The 16919-nt window shown below is 48.6% G+C and overlaps 1 protein-coding gene across 2 annotated transcripts in view; it reads right to left on the bottom strand.

Moving 5' to 3' along the window:
• Positions 1-6551: 6551 nt before the first annotated feature.
• The window catches only part of CNIH3 (cornichon family AMPA receptor auxiliary protein 3), a 118540-nt gene continuing 108172 nt past the window's right edge, over positions 6552-16919 (bottom strand). The window contains exons 4-6 of one of the 2 annotated variants that reach the window (XM_029229895.1): positions 15679-15791; positions 11385-11528; positions 6552-7317 (exon numbers count right to left, since the gene is read on the bottom strand). In XM_029229895.1, coding sequence (XP_029085728.1) covers positions 7290-7317; positions 11385-11528; positions 15679-15791 — 285 coding nt within the window. In that variant the 3' untranslated portion in view covers positions 6552-7289. The remainder of the gene's footprint in view (positions 7318-11384; positions 11529-15678; positions 15792-16919) is intronic. The other variant, XM_029229896.1, reaches the window with a different exon arrangement.

Here is a 16919-nt window from a genome sequence, read left to right as displayed (position 1 = left end):
CCAAGGTCCCCATGATTATCAGAGCCCCTTTTTTCTTTCCCTTTGTGCTTCATCTAGTTTCACTTGCTCACAGGGAGTCATGGGCAGAGGCCTCACGCCAGCCCTTCAGAACAGAGCTCCTGGTGCAGAGCCATGCTGCCGACCCCTGAGCTCAGGACCATGTGCAGAAGCACCCTGCGCAGTCTTCTTGAAGCTTCTCTGCCTAGTCCTGTGAAATGGATTCTAGATGCCCTGCTCTGGACCCACTCATCCCAGAGTTGATCTGTTGCCTTCACATGAAGGTTACTGAAAATAAATGTCAAACAGGACAGGGTCAAGTGCAAAGCCCCACAGCACCCCTTTCAGGACAACCTTCCACTTTGCAGGCTGCTGCTAATCCATGAACCAGCACTCTTGGGTTCCCTCTGTTTAGCTCCCTAGAAAGTATTATAATCCAACTGGCGCTGAACATGTGTGTCTGGCTGGGGCTGGGCTCCCCCAAACTGTAAGGCTGAAATGTGCAGTGGGGGTCCCCAGTAACCTAGACCCAGGTGGCTTGTGTCTCAAATGAAGAATGTGATCAGGCCTCATTTTTCTTATTTTAGCTAGAGCTGCTTTTGGGTCTTTCCTGTTAAGTTTTCCACTGCATTTGTAACCATGTTAGGTAAGGTCTAGATCTTGTGGAATAGCTATTTGAATCTAATCATGAAATATTGATTAATACAAAGAACCGCTAATTTTAGACTGGTTGCCCAGGGTGCAGGGTTCCAAGCGGTCCCTTGGGGATCTGTCCCATCTGCCAGGCATTAAATTATGCTGTGGTCTGCACCCCACTGAGAGGGATCTCTGTACCTTGTAGAGTCTAGAAGATTTCCTCAACATCAAACTTACTCTCAATTTGGGAAAATAAGAACAGCATCACAAGACCCGTCCTCTGATGCCACTAACCAACAACATTTCCCCGGAAGCCTCTAGTGCTACCCTGCTGCTTTCATTGATGTGTTCAAGACAGACTATCCCAGTCATGGGGGCTTCATGGATGTGCTCCTTTATAATTTAATGTGGGGACTGGTATTTAACTGGTTTCTCCTTTTCCCTACTTCTCCTGCTCTAAAATGTCAGAAGTTATTCCTACCAGAAAGATGATGTTGCTTTTCTCATGTGCTAAGCATTTCTGAAAAGGACAGATGGGGTTTACTACTCAGACCCCTGTTACGACATTTGAACAGAAACACTGCCATGGCATTTTAGTCTCTCTCCCTGGCCATGAGGTAGTCATTCCAGGAAACAAAACAACCTCCGACTGTTGGGTCTCTAAACCAAAAGCTGTGCGTCTATCCCCTGAGGTACCAGGGGCCCAACCAGGAGACTGGCTTTTGGAGGAGAGAGCGCATGCAGAAGAATGGTCCCTGTAGGCTGGCTGGGAGGGGCCACCCATACTGTGAACAGCCTGTAAAGCCGAGCAGAGAAAGGATGAGCAGAGCAAGGGTTACTGAGTTTTTATTGTGTGCAAAGCACAGCACCAGGCACCTTACAGGCTTATCTTACTCATCCTTAAACCACATTAGGAGGTGGGAACATAGCAGAGTGCAGTCTGTATTCCCCCAGCATCCAGACTAGAGGCAATGGAAGCCTCCTGGGAAGAGACCCATCCTACAGGAAGAATGATGGTCCCCAAGTTAATTCAAGGGTAGTGAGTCTAGGGTCAAAGTACAACAGTAGGTTCATGCTCAGCAGCGTGTGCTGCACTTATATCATCTCCAAGCCCAAGCCCTCATGGTGCACAAAACTGTGAGTCTCCTTTCCTATCACCTCTAGGGGACAAAAAGAGCTTAAGTGGCAGTACTGCTGGCGTCACCGCTGTGGGTGGGTGGCCGTTCTGGCCACGATGGCAGTGGCTCCTTCAGGGTGGTGAACAGTGGGTTCTGGTGCCCAAGCCTTCAGGGGTACTGGTCCCAGGTGCCACTCTGGTCACTGGCTCCCAGTGTAGCCCGACAGTGTGCCAGAGCTGGGAACAGTGTTTACTGGTAAATGTGAACAAGGTGTACTAGTGAACGTTTAACAACTAGCACCAGAAGGGGAGGGTAAAGGAGAGGGAGGGGTCTCATCTGTGGCATTTGCCATTTTCTGTGGTGTAGATACTCCCAGCATGGCCGATTTCAAGCTGTCAATGGGACACCACTGAACATAAAGATGGGAGGAGGTACACAGTAGGGCACTGTTATACAGAGTTTCTACCGTAGATACAATAGACATAGCCTCAAGAGCACAGATCACAGCAAAACGTAATACAATAATTAGGAGGTGATGACTTTCGACTATACGTTATCTTTGTTTTAATTTAATTAATATAATTGTAAGCTTACATAACCGGTTTTAATAATAGCTGTGTTTAACAACCATTGTGCAAAAATCCCACTTAGCAAAATTTAATGATTGGCTCTCATAAGCCTGTATGAGCCAGCTTGAGCACACTACTAGCTGAGGAGGAAGAAAATGCGGGCCGAATGAAGCAAAAACCTTTCCCATCTTTCCCTAGAAACGCCTGGCTGTGTCCTGAAGCATCACTTCTCTGCTCGGCTCACGCTTCCCTCTGCCTGGATGAGGCAAGTCACGGGGCACGTTCCAAGATGCCTCCTCGAACACCTACAGTGATGACAGCCTTCTGCCTAAGCCTCGGCAGCAGAGGCAGCGTTGAGATCTAAACTTCATTTACCAGAGCACGGTTTGGAATAGAGCAGCCCAAGTCCAGGAAAAGAGAAGGTTATGAAATGGATCTGTGCAATGACACAGCGTGAGTGCAATTAATTGTTGTCAAAGCATTTTGTTGGCTGCATTCTCTCTTACGTAGGAGAAAAAAACTGTCATAACCGTGACAATTTTATTCAACATTGGTGCAATTACCAAGCCTAAAAATAGGAAGCAGAGGGGAGATTTGCTTGAGAGGGCTGAGCTCTGTTACCCATGTCCGCCCCCAGGATGGAGGGAGGGGAGGAAGTAAGCTGAGATTCATTGAATCTTGCCATGTGCTACTATGAGAAGCGTTTTACCATTTTATGCGACATAATCATCCCTTCAACTCTGTGAAGGGAGGGGGAGTAGACAGAGCTCTAAGGACCAAGATCTACTGAGCATCCAGTACAAGACAGGCTCTCTGTACAAACTCTATGTACATAATCACTTTATCACAACCTCACTGAAATGGAGGTATTATTACCTCCCATTTTATAGATGGGAAAGCTGAGTCTCAGAAAGTTTAAGAAACTTGTACAAGATCCCATAGCGCAAATGCTTCTGATTACAAAGTCATTTAAGGGGACTTGTTTGCTGTGAAACCTGTGAGGTGAGCAAACCCACACTTCCCGGCAGTGCCTCTCCTGTTCTCCCTTCTCCATCCCCTTTTCTCCTCTTTCTCACATCCCATTGCCCTCCCTTACAGGAATGAACAAATAGTCAAGGCTAGACTTCGGCTGGAGTCTAGGCTCCATGACTTCCTAGGAATTGTGACACTTGCTCATTTGTTTAACTTCTATAAGCCTTAGTTTTTCAACTATACATTGGAGACAGGAGAGTGCCTACCTCATAGCATCGCTGTGGGGATTAAATGAGACCTTGCACGTCAAATGCTTTGTACAGCACCTGGCATAGGGCGAGTACTCAACAGCAGTTGTTATCATGTTTGGCCAGAGAACATGGCATTGAAAAGAGGTGCCATGTCCCAGCATGACCTCCACTCAGGACACTACAGATGAAAACATCAGGGGGGTAGCAGAGTCCAGGGTCTTCACTCCCTTCCCACATGGCCAGGTGACTTCCCTCCCAACAGAGGACCCTGCCCTGGGTGGGCACCGGGCAGAATAAGGATGGAGAGGAAGGTTCACCTCCTACAAAGAGTTAATGCTTACCATGTGAGGGCGCTCTTCTAAGTTCTCTGCAAATGTGAACTCATTTAATCTTTATAGCAAGTCAGAGTAGTGGGTGCCATCGTTCACTTCATTAATGAAGTGAAAAGTAAATTTAGTTCCCCCGCCCCCGATTCCGCTCTGACCCTTTGGGCACAGTCATGCCAAGCCTATCCACTCTGCCTCCCTAAGGCAATGGGAACCAGGCCACCAGTGCCACCCTCACATAATGTGTGTGCCCCCCCCCTTGATGCCCACATACATGCTTGGTAGGATGAGCTCTCCATCACCCAAGGGTAATATTCACTTTGTGATTTATCCAGGGTGCTGTATCTCCTGCTTCACTCCCCTTCCTCCCTTCGGTCATTTCTGTGGGACAAACAATGAGCAACAAAGATATCCAAGAAGGAAAAATTTATGTGTGAAAGGGCAGACCTGGGGCTAAATTCCAGCTGTAGCTATATACGGACCCCTTACTAGCTCTGGGTCTCTGCAAGTAACTCATATTCTGGGACTTTCTTCATCTATAAAGCGGAGATAATATCGACGTCATGGTATTGTTATGAGGATCAGACAAAAGCACACAAAACGTATAGAATAATGCCCAACACCTCAATTTTAGCTATTGTTATTATTTGGCCATTTATTTGTAGCCTCGAGCTCTGGTCTGGCTGATTCATCCAGGGAAGACTCATCCGTCCTGAGCCTCCCTGTTTTTCTGACCTGTAAATTGGGGGTGAGAATACGCAACCTGCCTTGTAGGATCATTGTGAGAGTTGCAAGAGGTCCTGGCATAAATCCTGGTACACAACACGGCTCCACCAACTGTGCGCATTACTCTGATTCTTATCATCATAATTAGCTTCTCCCAGCAATTGAAAATTGGCTCAAACTCCCAACAACCACTGGAATTATCTCCCAGTCACAACTCGGGGGAGAGAAATATTTGGATGTTTCTCTGTCATAAACATAAGAACTGCCCAAGAGACACTTGACACCTTTAAAGCTTTTAGAGGACCGCCTTAGAGAAGAACCTCCCACAATAAAGCAAGACTGAGGCTAGCACCTGAAGGAAGATATACTTTCTCTATAACTCTCTTTTTAAAATACTCTTTCTCTCAAAAAGTTAATGCTAATCAAACCTTAACAGAACCCTAAGCTACTCTGTCAGCTCTTCAGTGTACCAGCTTCCATATGAAGTCTGTGACTCAGGTCTATGAATGGTGTTTGTGTAACACGTGTGCTCTGTTTAAAACGGAAGAAAATGGGGTTTTTAAGGTCAGACAATCTGGGTTCAAAGGCGGGTCTGGGACTGCTGTGTGACTATAGGTAAGTCACTTACCCTCTCTGAACCTCAGCTTCCTCACTTAGAAAATGAGAAAATGAATAGTATCAACTTCACAGGATGGTGAGGAAAGTCAAATGAGATACAAAAGCAATCTGAAAAGCGCTGTGTAAATGTGAATTGCTATTATTTACTGTTAAGAGAAATGATATCAAATTTAATGCTCAATCCCCAGTAGAGTACCTCAGGAAGTCAGTATCTCTGTGTCCTCCTACTTTTTAAGTTTGGATTTCCTATTTCCATTTTAACAGTCTTTGCATACTTGTGCCTGCTATTATAAGTCACTTCAAATCTTTTTGGAAGGAGGCAAAGTATAAAAACAAACAACAGCTCCGTGGTGAGAAGTAACATGGGCCATTTACCCTCTGACTTCAGTTGCATTTTCAAGATGGCGGTGGGGTTAGCTTTGCTGCCTGCAGCCTGGAACCCAGAGCTGGCTTCTCTGGATGAAGGTGGCTGGTTGCCTCAGGAATGGAGTCAAAGACAGAGCCAACCAGCCCTAAAGGAAACTCTCCACCGCAACCACAGTTACTCGGCCAGGACGGTGGGTATTGGCCAAGGGGAAGCCTGCTCCCCAAAATATTGCCTTGAATCCTCCGGTTCCATACCTTCAACCTCAGAGCAGAAGTCTACACTTTGATTTCGGTAGAAGTTTTAGAAGGAAAATGCTTTTTGGAAACTTCTCTTTGTCTACCTACCAGTTTACCATCCATATGGAGATGAAGCCAGCCTGTAACGCGTTTAAATGAGACAGCCAGGTAGGCGAGACACTCAAGTGGCCGCTGCGTTTTAAACACAGCACATGTGTTACACAAACACCATTCATAAGCCTGAGTCACGGACTTCAGGTGGAAGCTGGTATATGTATAAATAGCCTGTGTATGTCAAACAGAAGAAAAGAAGGGAAGTTTGGGGAATAAGGTCAGAATCATGGTGCCCAATTTAAACATAATAAAAATCTCAGCCTTGTCATTATTTACAACCCCCCGAGTACAACTCCTACCCAAAAAGGAGAGAATGTCGAATGGAAAATTCTAAGTGAGCTAATGTCCTTGTGTTGAACCGAACAGCACGAATGATGCAGCATCATACATGAAGCTATAATTATGTCGTCTCACTTCTCGGCTGCCGGATGCCCACAGTACAGAGCCGCCACTCCAGCTTTTTCTGGCCTCAGAGTTGTTTTGGGAGCCTTAAAAGTCAGTAGCTTTGACTAGTGTTGACCAATTGATTTGCATTCAGCGACTCTGTGATAGTTTGGGATGACAACAGAAGAATACAGTTTGTGGTGGTGAAGAAATAACACCTTGAACATGTCATCAGTGTTTTAAAAAATCATTTTTTCCTATGATTCCCCGCTTCCCATCTCACCACCCCCAAGCCCTGACTTTGGCCGTAACTCTTTACCAACGTACTGCCCCCAATTCAGCTTGTGATGTCACTAACATCCTAAGCTGGGCTCTTACAAAGCACAGCAGGAAAACAGACACCCCTGCAGGCTCAGGGCTGGTTATAGCCCAAGGCAAGTCTGCACACCTTCCAGGCCCCTCCCACTGAAGTGAAGGGCGTGGCCAGGGCTTGGAAGAAACACGAGAGTGTCAGGTAGCCGGTGACGTCCTTGAGGACTTCAATCAGTCCCACAGATACAGCCTTGACCCTGGGTCACGCTGTTCCTTAGCAGGCACCTGCCAGCCATCCAGCCTCCACGCCCACGGCCCAGGAACGCAGTGTGAACTTCAGGGAGCCATTCAATAAAGTGGATTCAGGAAGCCGCAATTCTCGCTCAGAAGAGGTTTTGCGTTTCGTCACCCCTCGTGCCCCCGCTGCTCAGAAGGGACCTACAGCCCGAGTGTGGGGTGTGAACGCCAAAGACTGACACACAGGGTGACAACACGTGCGCACTCGGCCGCTGGCTGCTGCATGCTTCCGGCTCCCGATTCAGAGTGTCCGTCTCTGTCTGTCACATCCCCACACTGGTCCCTTCTCCCATCGCCAGCAGAAGTGGACTGCACAGCCTCGGGCCTCTCCCATCCCAGTCTCCGAGGATGCGCGTGGTCTTCGAGTTAAGAGCTCACTAAAGTGTAGATCATGCTGGATGCAGAAAGAAGAGGAAAAGAAGGCATTAGTGGGAGCCCACAGAAGACCTCAGACGGCCCTCAAAAGAGGCACCTTCCAAAAGCCAGACCCCTTGCTCCTTTCTCATTCCTGTCACGAGAGCATCTTATCTACTCCCCGGACTCTTCCCCCTACCACTTCCCACAATGCTGGACTAAACGTTGTTACGAGACCATACTGTGTTCCTTGGATGAGAGATGTGATTGCTATCATTATTCTCATCAGGATGATTATCGTGGCCATTATTCCTCTTTCCTGCAATCGCAGGGCAGGTCCCCAGGGGTGGGAGGGGTGCAGTGGATTCTTTGTGCCACCAGCTGCCACATGGCTGTGTCCGGGGGCTCCCAGATTATGGTGGATGATACGGCAGTGCTAGGGAAATGATGAGCATGACTATTGTAAGGTCTTTTGTGTGAACACAGGCCCTCTGGGCACACTAACTGGATGAATTCTTAATTGGGTAACTCCCTGGCCCTACTTTTTCTAACAGAGCCCAGGCATTAAACATGCATTACGAGCCTGTGTCCTAAGGTGGAGCCCCAGCACTACCAAGGAGGGTGTCACGTATCCCTGTGCTCTTAGAAAGGGCTGCAGGCTAATTCTGCAACAATGAAGAATGTTCCACACCAAAATATACACTCTATCCATTTGGCAGAAAGAAAAACAACCACCTTTTCACAATATAGAGAGAAGAAAGGATAATCTAAGAAACAAAACCAAAGGCGAGAAACTAAAGTGTTTTACTTCTAACCCTCTCCAGCTGTGAAGCCCGGACAAGCCCCTCTGAGTAGCTGAAGTTCTGCCTTTGAGGACTTGATGCACCTCATGGACACAGAGCCTCACTGGCCAGGCCTGGCGCTAGAGGAGTCTTATTCAACATGGGGAAGTACGGGGGTCAGCTGAAAAGTGGATTGCTCAAGGTCACAACGCAAGGCTAGGAGCCACGTCCCAACACCAAAGCCAGTGCTCTTTCCATTGTAACACGCAGCTTCACTGTATTTGTCTACTCACTTTCATTTCCCTCATTCACTCGATATTTATTGAGCGCCTCCTGCGGGCCAGGCGCCATTCTTGGTGCCGGGAAACAATGGCGAGTGTGCAGCCCCTGCCTCGAGGGAGTGTACGGCTAAGCTGTAGCGCAAACAAGGGTTTAGTGAGCACCTACTGTGTGCCGGGCGCTGGCCAGGGCACTGCAGATACAGAGGAGAATGAAACAGTTGAGGCCTCTGCCATCAAGTTAACCATAAATAACCTAATCTGAGTGAGAGAAATGAACAGGAGGGGACGCAGGCATGATCCAGAGTAAATGGATAGGAGGGTGGTACCACGTAGGCAGATAATATCATCCTGGTTTACACCCTTAATTTGAAAAGATCTTTATATTGAGCAGGCAGAATCCACACTAGACTAACCAGCTTCTATTATTTTTAGTTTTAATATTAGCATCAGTATTAGTATTAAGTAATCCCCATCCCATGAAACCTGCAAACGTCTCCTGGTCCACAAGGCAACCTGAGAAGCGGGTGGCGCTGGACGCTGGGATGCTTCGCACAGCACAGTGGGAAGACAGCCCAGAATCCGGGGCCAGATACTTTGCTAACTATCCGGTAGGACCTCGGACACATTTCTTAATCTCCATGAGGTCCTTAGGAACCCTTCAGGAACCTCAAACTGTAAAACACAAACCCCACCTTTATAGGGTTCCCAGCTGCTGTCACTTGAGTCTCTATTATTGTGCTCAGCTCAGAGGCAGCTCTCCATGCACGTGGGTCCCCTTCCGTCCCTATAAGAGTGGCCTGGGCTGAGAGTCCTGGCTCTTCACAAGCCTGGATCTAAGGGGCTGGGAGCCCCTGAGGTGGGAGAAACAGGATCTTTGAGGAACCCTGAAGAGCTCCAAGACGTCAGGCTCAACCCTGCCACCCAGGGTCCCAGCTGAGGCGGGAGGAGCAATTGATACCCATTTTGTTTTGGAAACAAAGTAATTAACACATGTAACATAAAGGCAGCGCCAAACTGAACAGAATGCCTGGAACATAATCAGTTACAGGATGATCACAGTCATCTAACGGGCAGGAGCCCCAATATGGCCACCACAGCCCGGCAGACAGAGAGCAGAGGAGCTCTCTATCCGTAAATTCCTGTGACTCCTAGGCCCTGTTCCCTCCGGCGCCTTAGGCTCCAGCAGATGCTGCAACAAAACTGAAATGAGGAAGCTTGATCTGCCTCAGTCTCCACCCAGACTAAAGAGGATCCCAGGCTAACGGGGCAGGAGCCAGGGAAAGCACTGCCCTTATTCTGCTGGCTTTGAGGAGGGGCAATGCTGTCTCTGGGGACAGGCCCCTCAGCCTATGAGTCAGCAGAGGAGCTGTGTGCAGCCCCGCAAAGAGGCTGGGCACACTCCGGGGAAGAAAGTGAACCTCCTTGTTAGCGCAAGGTGCCAAATCGCTAAGCCCATGAGGGTTGCCCGTGGCAGGAAGCAGCCCGAGAAAGCTTTAGTTGCTAGAAAGTTCAGACTTAGATCAGGGAGACTTGGGCCAATCTGCTGGGCACCTCAGAAAGCCCCGGAGAGGCTTCGGAGGCCCTCAGGCTCCTTGCAAATTGAAGCAGGCATTGTCCCAGGACACTCCATCCAGGAAGAGGAGGGAAGGGGTCACCCTCAGCCTGAACCAAGCCTTGACTCCAACAAGAATGTGGTAGAATATTCCGAATCCCCTCCAGGGATGAATTATTCCAGAGGAAGTTACAGCCCTGAGGGTTATAGGAGAAGACTCGGGGCGTCTGAGTCTTCTGGATCCTGGGGATGCAGAGGGGAGACGAGGTGGACCCAGGCAGCAACCCCAAAATTCTGAACCAGCAGGTCTAAGCCCAGGAATCTGCACTGTTAGGAAGCACGCCCTCCTCAACCCCTGATTCTGATGCAGGAGGTCCAAGGACCACACTTCGATAAAGCCTTTTCTAGAGGTTTCCTAAGACAGCCAGCAGTTAAGAGCTCAGTCTTTGGGACAGGACCTGACAGGGACTTCTCACTGTGTCACTCTGAGCTGTGACCGTGGGAAGATTATCTGACGTCTCGGACGAGGTTTCCTCACTGCTAACGTGCAGATAATGGTAGCCTTTAGCTCATACACTGAACATACATATCGCGCTCTTTGCTCGAAGGATGGCTCGTTTTTAAATGCTGGATAAATGCGGCTGCTTCCCATGCTGCCCCAGCCTAACCTGAACCCGTCTAACATCCCCAGCCTCCGCTTCCTCACCCGGCTACTGGCCGCCCGGCCACTTGGAGACAGTGCTGGGGTACCTGGAGGTAGCATGGTCTGGTGCAGGTAGCGACAGGAGAGCAAGGTGACAGGTGAGACACCCCAGAGATGAGCCCAAAGAGGAACAGGAAGGAGGAGAGACATTTTCAGAAAAGACACTGTCTTGGGTATCAAGCCACGAGACAGTCTGTTTACAGCTATCTGCTTAGTTAGAATGTTCTGAATAAAGGGGTGAAAAGAGGGGAGATTCCTGAAACAGAATTACAAAGCCAGCATGTTTTATTTAATCAGAATGGCGTTACATAATATTAGGAGAATTGTAAGTATAAGCACTTAATGGCCCAACATGCCCATTTGTGAAGCATTGACTGCCACAGGGGGGTCTCTGTTGTGGTCCCCAAGACTGCTTTCACACAGACTAGGGGGCAACGAGGCTATGTATCCGGGGCCACAGGTGACCTGAGCGTCTGAGCTCTGGAGTTGCTGGGGACAGGGTGCCCCTTGCATGGGGAAGGAGTCACCAAGTGCACCTCACCAATAATCTCCTAAGAGGGGTTGGCAGAATGTGTGTTCACCATGTAGCCCAAAGGATGTTCCTATCAGCCAGCGAGGCCTCCAGCAGGACCTTCCACCCCTCCCACTTCTTTACACAGAAGCTCTTTCTCCTGAACCAGTTAGGTGGCTGGCAGCATCCTTGACAGGCTGGGACTCCTACCTGCAAAAGCCGGAAATTTTCTCCATTTGCTGCAGGAGTCAAACCCACAAAAAGGGGCAGAAACTCACCAGTAAAGGTAGTAGAAGAAGGAGAGGAGATAGAAGGCCAGCTTACACCAGGCCTCCTTCTGACAGTAACTCAAGGTGTCTGCGTTCATGACCACCGGCGGGTCGTAGGCTAATTCGGAGCTATCTGCCGGACAGTGGAAGTACCTGCAGAGAAAGCGCACGGCATCATTGGCTCTGAGGCTTGGACAGGACATCTGAAGTCGTCTGGGCTGAGTCCCCCTGATGCCAGACTTCCAATCCGAGGAATCTCTGCTAAGCAGCTGTCTGCCTTCTGCCAGAATCACTGCCCAAATTACAGCCCAGGCACTGCTAAAAAAGTCGCTCAGCCACTGTCTTCTAGCAGGTAGTAACGCCCAAATACTCAGATCCACCAGTATCAGGTACACCTCACACACAGCTGCTCTGACAGAAAGAAAACGTGTCCCATGGCGGTACCTGGGAGATACCAGGAAGAGCCTCCTTTCTTCAGGGATGTGGGTTGGTGGGGTGAGGGGGTAGCGGAGGGAGGCCCACAATGTGTATGGATCTGCGTTGCCAGTAGGGGCACAGGCGTGGGTTGATGTCAGTTGCATATCCGCTGCCTGGTGTCGCTGTACCACAACTCTACCATGAACATTAATTATTTGGATTAAACATTAATTACTTTTGGGTTATCCTCCGCCCAGACCCCCTTTTAGAATCCTGAATACTCTGGGAGGGACATCATATTCCCACTTGAGTGTGGAGTAGTTTACAGGTCATTTTCTTCTTGATGTAAGGACCCAGCACAGCGAACAGAATATTGGCCATCGCGGGGAGAGAGCAGCCCCCGAGGGAAACTGGGTAAACCTAAGAGCAGTGGGAGGAGAGAGGTGAATGCAGACTTCACCTTCTTCAAAGCATCACCTCAGCTCAACGTGAACCGGCCTTGCTTCCGGAAGGAGAGAAACTCCCCCACTGCGCTGTGTGAGACCTTGGGAAGTGGTCAGGTAGGAGGCAAGTCCTGTCCCTGAGGCCGTCCCTCTGGCCCTCACCAGATGGCTGCCCCCAGGGCCTCAGCCAGGGCCTCATTCAAAGCCAGAGAACAAAGTGCAGCTGAAATCGAGCAGCGGGCTGTTCTTTTTGTCAGTCTGGTAATGGAATCAGGAGGCCGGGTGCAAATTAATGGCTCCTGTGAGGCTCTGGGACAGGCCGTGATCCTCGAGTGAGAGCGAGGACCGGACGAGCGGTCTGACGGGCTTAATCACATCGGCTTTGAAGAGCATCCCTGTAACGTAGCAACTCACAGAGCTGGTATTTCAGATCCCTCTTCACCTGCTTCAAAGGATTGCACTGACGTTATCTGTCATCCATGCTATGCAGAGAGGAAACCGCAAGCCAGATTCAATGACATCTGCCAGGTCTCAGCCCTCCAGGCCACTCACCTCTCCTCTGCCCAGGAGCAGATTTCACAACCTATTTGCTTTTGCTGTGGCCTTGTTCCCAGGAGGCCTCATTAAGTGGAGGAAGGGGTGGCAGGGTGGCTGAGTGGCCCAGTGGACAGGGCCAGGGCCCTGAGGCCCACCCGTCACCAGACTGAGATTCCTCGCGTCAACTGTTAACCTCTCCGAGGCTCAACTTTCTCATCTGCAATATGGGACTGAAACTCCCTACTCCAAAGGGCTGTTGTGACAATTGCGTGAGGTGATGGGTCCAAAAAATCTCAAAGAACAGGTACTGAACAAAAGTTCTGCGGTTCTACTTGTACTTAAGCAAACTGGGAGCTAGGGCAGAGGGGGCTTTATCTGCACTAGAAACATCGCTCGGCTGGACCTTTGGAAAGGAGGGGGAAGCGGAAATGAAATAGAGGGGTTTCAAGGACTCTGATTTTTATTTTTTCTTTTCTTCTTCTTCTTCTTTTTTTTTTTTTTTTGTGGCCGCACCGCGCAGCATTCAGACCAGGGATTGATCCCGCGCCCCCTGCAGTAGAAGCGCTGAGTCTTAACCACTGGACCACCAGGGAAATCAGGACTCTTATTTTTTAAAGGACATTTGCCCTCCTCACTCCTTTTTCTTTCATTTTCTGAGTACTTAACAAATTACCAGAACTAGGCTAGACCCTGTCAGGGATTCAAAAAAGTAAGACAAGCTCCCTACTGGCAAGGACACTGCAGTCACTCCCTTCTTTTACACGGAAACGTTCCAAGTTTAAGGACACGGCTGGCTCTCCCGCCCTCCCTTTTGGAGGAGTGATAGCCCTAAGAAGCAGTGTACCAATCAAAGTTTTGTAAATTAACCACATTTCTGATACCTTGGATTGACAACACACTATTTGAAGGACCTCGGGATAAATTCATTTTAGAAGGAGAAGAGCCAGCCCCTAGGTGACAAGGACACAGCCTGCAATCCACAGAGAGGTGGCCCTGCCATATCCCAGCTGAGTGATTCTGGGCCATGACGTAACCTTTGTGAGTCTTTGTAACCTGTGTGTGAAACAGGGAGAGGCAACCCCAAAGCACCCGTTTGTTGTGGATACCAGAGGAGGTAAGCGTGGAAAGTCTCTGAGTGGGTAGGCGATACATTTCAACAGCATTATGTTTCTATTTGACTTCTCTCTAAATTCAGATTTTAGTAGGTTACCTTTACATAGAAGGACTTTGTTATGTAACTGAATCGTCTTATTTCCTCCCTCAGCCTGCGCCCCGCTCTTGGTCACCTCCCAGCCACCCAGCCTAGACACTCCCCTCTCCCTCACCTCCTGCATCCAATTACTGGCCAAGGCATGTCCAGTTTACCTCTCCAAACCCTCTCCTTCTCTCTCCATTCCAACTTCCAACTTCAAGCCTCCAGTCTCTCCACCTGGAATTTCATCAGAACTTCCTAACTGGATTTCGTCCTCAAAGTTTCACCCTCCAACCCAGCCTTCCCACGGCTGTGAGGGTCACCTTCCTAAAACTCGGATCAGGCACTGCCACTTTCCTCCTCAAAACTTCTGAGAGGTATCCCTCTCCTACAGAATAAATTAACTCCAACTTTCTATCAAATCATTTCAGACCCTCCGTACCTGATCCCCAGCTGTCAACCCCATCTCTGCTCCCTTCTATCTGAGAACCCCACATCCAAGAACACTGAGCAATCACTGTTCCCCAGACACACCAGGTGCTTTCTTACCTCTGAGCAGGCTAGTCCCTTAACCTCGAATGTGGTTTTCCAGATTCCCCAGTGTCACACTTCCATTTCTCTACACTCCTACCTATGTTCCTTATACATCTGGTAAGAATCGATTTCCCTCTACCACTAGGGTATATGTTCCTTGGGGGTAACGATATTATTTTACATTCATCTTGGAATCCCCCATCTATATGTTTGCTGAATGAGGGGGTGAATGTTCTAGATGTGACTAAATACAGGCTATATTGTATGCTGTAATGACAATGATTAAATATTTGGGGGACGAAGGGAAAGTGTGGTTAACTTATTTGCACATCTGCATTCTTGACTACTTTCGTATTCCCCCTCCCTGCCTCCTATATACCCACATGGCGACTCTCTTTTACCTAAATCACATGATCTGATGCACGGTCTTAGCAGGGAAGAGATTTAAGATCAGAACAGTTCCAGAAAATCCAGCCCATATGGTAGGTGGGCTATTTCTATTAAGATATAATTCATCTGTCAAAAAAATTCACCTTTTAAAAGTATACAATTCAGCAGTTTTTCGTATATTCATAAGAGTTGTAGAACCACCACCAGTATCTAATTTCAGAACATTTTCATCCCTTTCAAAAGAAAGCAGTGTAGTCGCACCTCACGCCCTCTCCCTTCCAGCCCCTAGCAGTCACCAATCTACTTTCTGTCTCTGTAGATGGGCCTATTCTGGACTTTGCATATAAATGGCCTTTTGGGACTGGCTTCTTTCACTCGTAATTTTTTCAGGCTTCACCCATGTTGTAGTGTGTATCAGTACTTTATTGCTTTTTATTGCCCAATAAGACTCCATCGAAAGGATATACCACATTGTGTTTATCCATTCATCTTCTGCTGAACGTTTGGGCTGTTTCCTCTCTGCGGCTGTTGTGAATAACGCTCTAGCTGCCTTCAACGCTGATCTGTGAGAGCTGAGGCTGTGGTTTAGTGGAACCTACAGGAAGGGCCTTCCCTTACTGAATTATTGTCTGAGAGCAGCTTGCAAAGAAGGCTTTGAGGAAAGGGTCACCAAGGGAAGGGACGAGAGGAAGGCACTAAGTGGCTGGTCCATCTGGGGGGACGTCGTCTCTGGAGGGCAGGCTGACCAAGCAGAAAAGGGGAAGGACAGGGCAGTCCCAAGCAGACTTACCTCCAGAAGTGATAGAAAAGTAGAGGGACATTCAGCCCCAGGGTGAGCCACTCCTGAGCACACAGGAACATGATGCAGAAGAGGCTGTGGATGGAGTATTCTGGCAGCACCAGCTGAAGAGGGAGCAGAGACACAGGCCTGCGTTAGAGGGAGGAAAAGTCGCTCCTGCATCTATAGCGGCTGACGTCCGCCTGCCTGGACACTTCCTCTGACATGCTGGTGACACAGAGGTCCTTCCCGCAGCATCACAGAGTCACTGCCCCTGGACTGTGACCCGTTTCTGGTAAGTTCTCCTCTTTAAGGTGCCGGAGCCATGCTTTATACCCAAAAAGGACACAGGCCCTGGGCACCCTACTTACCAGAATAGGGCACTTGCTTTAGGGGGTCACCTGTGGATGACCACAGGTGGGAAGAGCGGAAGAGGCCATCCAGCCCCTGTGACGTCTGGCCCAAGGCAGGACCCACTGGCAGAAATACTGATAGACTTTCTAGTGATTCTATAACTGTCCTGCTCGTGTTCTCCTAGGCCCTGTGCATCCTCCCATAGAAACTCACAAACCTAAAGCAAATATGTATACACTGTTCAAACACAGGAGCATTGGGAAAAAAGCGAGAAACAGCATTTTTCTTGATGCCGCGTGGATGAAGAGGAACCCAAGGGTAAGAACATGTAGTATATGACAAAAGAGGGAAAGTTTAGCCTCTGGAGGAAGGGGAAAGAAACCAGCCCAGACCAAGAAGGGTCAGACAGTGGAAGGCAACCAACAGGAAGACTAAGCTCCGTGAGCCCAATCTACCTGCACCGGTGTAAAAAGAGCTCAACGTGATTGTGAACCCACCCCCGCAAGGGTGTTTACATCTTAACAGAAATCAAAGTTGTAACAAAAATCAAAGTGACTGTAAAGGAGAAATTTGGTCCCCGGGCCAGTAACAAGGAAACCCCAAAATAGAGATATTAATGTACCATCTTTCCCAATCACATAGGAATAAATACTTAATGAATGAATAGTTAATGAATTAGTTATTTCATTAATAGTTAATATTTAATGAATTAAGAGTTAATATATATATTCATTATGTGTATATACATATTCATATATATATGGGGGGATAGCCTCTGTGTGTCATTTAGACCAGCGGTCCCCAACCTTTTTGGCACCAGGGACCAGTTTCATGGAAGACAATTTTCCATGCGGGGATGGTTCAGGCGCTAACGCGAGCGATGGGGAGCACTGGGGAGC

Source organism: Monodon monoceros, unplaced genomic scaffold (genome assembly GCF_005190385.1).
Source record: "Monodon monoceros isolate NGI ecotype Baffin Bay Population unplaced genomic scaffold, NGI_Narwhal_1 Super_Scaffold_18, whole genome shotgun sequence".
Lineage (NCBI taxonomy): Eukaryota > Metazoa > Chordata > Mammalia > Artiodactyla > Monodontidae > Monodon > Monodon monoceros.
The sequence above is the reverse complement of the archived record's forward strand: the minus strand, read 5'-3'. Positions and strand labels throughout refer to the sequence as shown.